Here is a 4,592-nt window from a genome sequence, read left to right on the forward strand (position 1 = left end):
GGCCGGCATCCTTTTCTAAGAGCTAGACTGGTGCAGGATTCCTGGGCTGCTTTTCTGTAGGGTGGGACAGTGTCCCCCTGCCAGGATACCTAGAAGGCCCAGGACAGGGTGTCTAGATGTGGTGCTCCCATCTCAGCCTGGCTGGGATGCCTTCCTCACCCAGCCACTCAGGGCAGAGATCATGCTTAGTGGCACCCTCCAAAGCTTTGTCTCCCTGATTAGGAGTGCAGAGCAGAGCTTGTCCCCCTACGGTTCCTGTGGAGCCCCAGCCCCTGCACACCAGAGCCCATGGAAGCATGTCCAGCACCTGCCCAGCCTCCTCCTCCTTCCCTCCACAGCCTGCAGCAGGGCTGAAGCTAAGGGCAGAGAAAAATACTCTGGACTTCCCCAGACACCCCCACCCAGCACAGCCAGGGCTGGGTGCCCTACCACAACCCAGTGCCAAGCTGGAGGCCCTTGCTAGGGGCTAGAGCCAGTGGTGGCCCTGTCCAGCCCTCAGGGGCACCAGCCAAGCCGGGAACTCGATGGACCACCCTCTTGAGGCCCCAGAGCAGCCGGGGCCAGAGCCAGATGGGCAGAAAAGCTCCTCCTCTCTTCTCCACTCCCCCCACCCCCCGCTCTCCCTGGCCCTTTCCCTGTCCCCTGCTGTCCCAGTCTCATCCTGACCCCCTCTCCCTCCTAACTCCACTGTCACTTCTCTCCTCTTGGTCCCTAGAAGTGAGAGTCCTGAGGCACAGGAAGAGTGAGTAGCTGCGTGCGCGGCTCCTGGCTGAGGCTGAGGCGCGGGGTGGGGGGAAGAGGCAGGAAAAGCAAGGCAGGAGGGGCCCAGACTCGAGGAAAGGGCAGGGGCTGGCAGGCGAGAGAAACTCGATGCATGGGTGGGCCCTTGCACCTCATACCTACCCTCATACCCACATACGCACCTAAGCATTCTGCGCCTGGCTGGTGGTTTTGCCTAAATAAATGAGCCAGCCACACCGATTTTCCCTTTCTCCTCTTTTTCCTCCCTGTGACTGTACTCTGGGATCCCCAGTCTGGGAATCCAAGAGCTGTCAGCCCATTTTGTTCCTCCCTCCCGGACCTGACCCCTTCATCCGGGCTCAAGAGACCTCTCTCCAAATCTCCATTTGCCTCCTCCGGCTAAGCTGGAAAATGCACCCTCTGCCCTGTGTATTTGCATATTACCCACCTGCCCTTCTTCCTGGGTGCCTGCCGTAGCCTCAGTAAGGGCCCTGCTTTCCTGGGCCCCTAGAGCTGAGCCTCGCTTTGCCATAAATGTGCTCCCGGCTTGCAAACAATGTGTCTGCTTGTGCGTCTGTCTGTGGGTGTGGTGGGGAGGGAGGGGACCAGGTGGGTACTGACACTCCAGGGTCCGGACTCTGTATGTCCATGGAGGCCCCAATTGACTCAGTTCAAGGGTCACTGAGGCTTTGCTGATGTAGGGAGAGGGCCAGAGGGAGGCTCCACCCCAGCCGGGCTGAGCCAGGGAACCTGGGACAAAGGTCGGGTGGCTGATTCCAGGTATTGTTTTGGAGCTGGGCAGTCAGTAGCTGGGCGGGGACATATGCCCAAGAGCCACCATGAACTCCCAGGGTCCTCCAGGCGGGGGCCCTCCACCCCGTGAGTAGGGTGGGGAGGATAGTGGGGTTGTCACAGTCGGGGAACCAAGGGCCCACCTCTGGGGGCCCTGAAAGCAGCCTGTGGGACCTGGGATCTGGAGAGCTGCCTGCTGGGGCCGAGGATGGGCACCCAGCCAATCTTGGCTTGGGAAGGGGGCTGCAGAGGGGCGGGTGAGGGGTGGCAGGGATGCAGCCCCACCCTGGCCAGTGCCTCATCTCCTGCCTCTGCATAGGCACCAAGTCTTTCAACATGATGTCCCCGACGGGCGACAACTCGGAGCTACTGGCTGAGATTAAGGCTGGCAAGAGCCTGAAGCCTACGCCGCAAAGCAAGGGGCTGACCACAGTGTTCTCAGGCAGCGGGCAGCCGGCCTTCCAGGTAGGCGGGCCTGGCAGGAGCCTGCGACCCGGCTTCCCTGGCCCCAGGCCACCGGGCGCTCAGCCCCACCGCTTCTCCCTGCAGCCCGATTCACCGCTGCCGTCTGTGTCACCTGCACTGTCACCAGTCCGGAGCCCCACACCGCCAGCTGCGGGGTTTCAGCCGCTGCTCAATGGAAGCTTGGTTCCGGTGCCGCCCACTACTCCTGCGCCGGGCGTGCAGCTGGACGTGGAGGCGCTCATCCCCACGCACGATGAGCAGGGCCGGCCCATCCCCGAGTGGAAGCGCCAGGTGATGGTGCGCAAGCTGCAGCTGAAGATGCAGGAGGAGGAGGAGCAGAGGCGGAAGGTGGGTGGGGCGGGGTGCCCAGGGAGCCCTGGGGTCTGCATCTGGATGCACAGCCCATCCCCCATGCCATTCCCAACCCCAACCTCGGGGCCTCTCGTTTTTCTTTTTCTTTCTTTTTCTTCCTTTCTTTCTTTTTCTTCCTTTCTTTCTTTTTCTTCCTTTCTTTCTTTTTCTTCCTTCCTTTCCTTCTTTCTCTTTCTTTTTCTTTCTCTCTTTCTTTTCTTTTCTTTCTTTTCTTTTTCTTTCTTTTCTTCCTTTTCTTTTCTTTTCTTCTTTTTTTGAGACAGAGTCGCTCTGTTGCCCAGACTGTTGTGCAGTGGCACGATCTCGGCTCACTGCAAACTTCGCCTCCCGGGTTCAATCCCATGCTCGAGATTCTCCTGCCTCAGCCTCCCAGGTAGCTGGGATTACAGGCGCGTGCCACCATGCCCAGCTAATTTTTTTGTATTTTTATTAGAGATGGGGTTTCACCATGTTGGCCAGTGCTGGGATTACAGGCATGAGCCACTGTGCCTGGCCATTTTCTTTGTGGAAAGCAGGGTGGCAGGCCCCCGTTTGGGGCTTGTCCCAGTCTCCACACACACTCCCAGCAGCCTGTCCTTGGAAGTGAGACAGCAGCCTTTCTCAGACTCTCCCTCACGTGCCCAGCACCTGGGATCTAGTTAAAAGGCCTGTTCCGATTCAGGAGGTCTGGGCGGTGCTGAGGCTCTGCATTTTAGCCAGCTCCTGGGTGAGGCTGCTGATGACGCTGGTCCAAGGACCACACTGCATAGCCAAGAGAGCTTTGGTCTCAGTCTTAGAGACATGGGCTCTATTGCTGCACTGCCACCTTCCAGCTGCCAATACTGAGCCTCATCCAGCCTCAGTTTCCTTCTCTGTAAGGTGGGCTGATCAGCACCCGCTGGCAGGATGAGTTGCCTTTCATTCATCCAACAACTGTTCCCCAAATGCCATTTATTTTTATTTTTTGAGACAGGGTCTCACTCTGTCATTAAGGCTGGAGTACAGTGGTGTGATCTCGACTCACTGCAACCTCCGCCTCCTGGGTTCAAGCGATCCTCCTGCTTCAGCCTCCCGAGTAGCTGGGACTACAGATGCCCACCAACCATGCCCGGCTAATTTTTGTATTCTTAGTAGAGATTGGCCAGGCTGGTCTCGAACTCCTGGCCTCAAGTGATCCACCTGCCTTGGCCTCCCAAAGTGCTGGGATTACAGGCGTGAGCCACCACGCCTGGCCCCCGAGTGCCATTTATGTGCCCCACACACTGTTGTAGCCTCTGGGGATTCATGGTGAACATATCAAGGCCTGCTCTAAGGTGGCTGAGGACATGTGTGCGAGTCACCGAGCACAAAAAATGGGGCAGTGTGAGAGTGGGTGGCAGTGGAGAGAAGTACCTGGGCTGATGCAACACAGCCAGCTGCAATGGGGAACGGAAGGGACTGGGGCAACCCTAACCGACCACCTTATATGTGGGCTGGGGGGTGTATTAGGGAAGGAAGAGGTGATGTCTAAGGTGAGACTTAGAAGATGAGTGAGGGGTGGCCAGGAGGAGAGTGGACTGAAGAGCCACAGGTGGGACAGGGCAGTCTGGAAGTGACAGTGGATGTGGCCCTGACTGTCCTGGAGGAAGGGGGTCGCTAAGCTGGAGAGACCTCAGTGGGGGCCAGGTTACCAAGATCTGGCCAGCGGCCCAGAAGAGAACGGACTTTCTCCCGGAGCACTGGGGAGCCAGGTGGGGGGAGTGTTAAGCAGGGAAGAGGCTGCTTCCTATTTTGTATGTGGGGAGTGGATCGCATAGGGTCAAGATGAATCAGGGACCTCTGGGGAGGTGATGGCAGGCCCAGGGGGGAAAACTGGACATCAGAGGTGGAGAAAAGTGAGCAAATGAGAATATTACGGTGCCCAGCTGTCCAGCAGGATGGGGGTGGTGGGTGGGCAGCTCAGTGGAAGCTGCAGCTGTAGCCTCTTTAAGAGCAGAGTGGCCTCTCATTCTGCACATAAAACACTGACCACAGGGAGCAGGAAAGCTTGGGAGCTCGAGAAGGGGTCATGAGTCTGGGAGGAGAGGCCTCACAATAGCCGCCCTCGAATTGGCTGGGGAGGGCCACCGCGCCTCTCAGTTTCAACGCCTTTCGCAAGTTCCTTGGGTGGTGTAATGAGCCAACAAGCCAGGCATGGAGACCCCGTCTGCCGGCCTGTTCTCCTTGCCGCCGCCGCAGCGACCAGCGACCGGCCGTGCCCCCCG

At 58.5% G+C, this 4,592-nt stretch overlaps 1 protein-coding gene across 1 annotated transcript in view; it reads left to right on the top strand.

The window, feature by feature from the left end:
* The window catches only part of ESPN (espin), a 49,454-nt gene that overhangs the window by 36,688 nt on the left and 8,174 nt on the right, over positions 1-4,592 (top strand). Inside the window, exons 9-11 of the mRNA XM_011981594.1 lie at positions 652-742; positions 1,853-1,998; positions 2,083-2,346. Coding sequence (XP_011836984.1) covers positions 652-742; positions 1,853-1,998; positions 2,083-2,346 — 501 coding nt within the window. The remainder of the gene's footprint in view (positions 1-651; positions 743-1,852; positions 1,999-2,082; positions 2,347-4,592) is intronic.

The sequence above is a fragment of the Mandrillus leucophaeus genome, unplaced genomic scaffold (genome assembly GCF_000951045.1).
Source record: "Mandrillus leucophaeus isolate KB7577 unplaced genomic scaffold, Mleu.le_1.0 Scaffold105, whole genome shotgun sequence".
In the NCBI taxonomy this organism is placed as follows: domain Eukaryota; kingdom Metazoa; phylum Chordata; class Mammalia; order Primates; family Cercopithecidae; genus Mandrillus; species Mandrillus leucophaeus.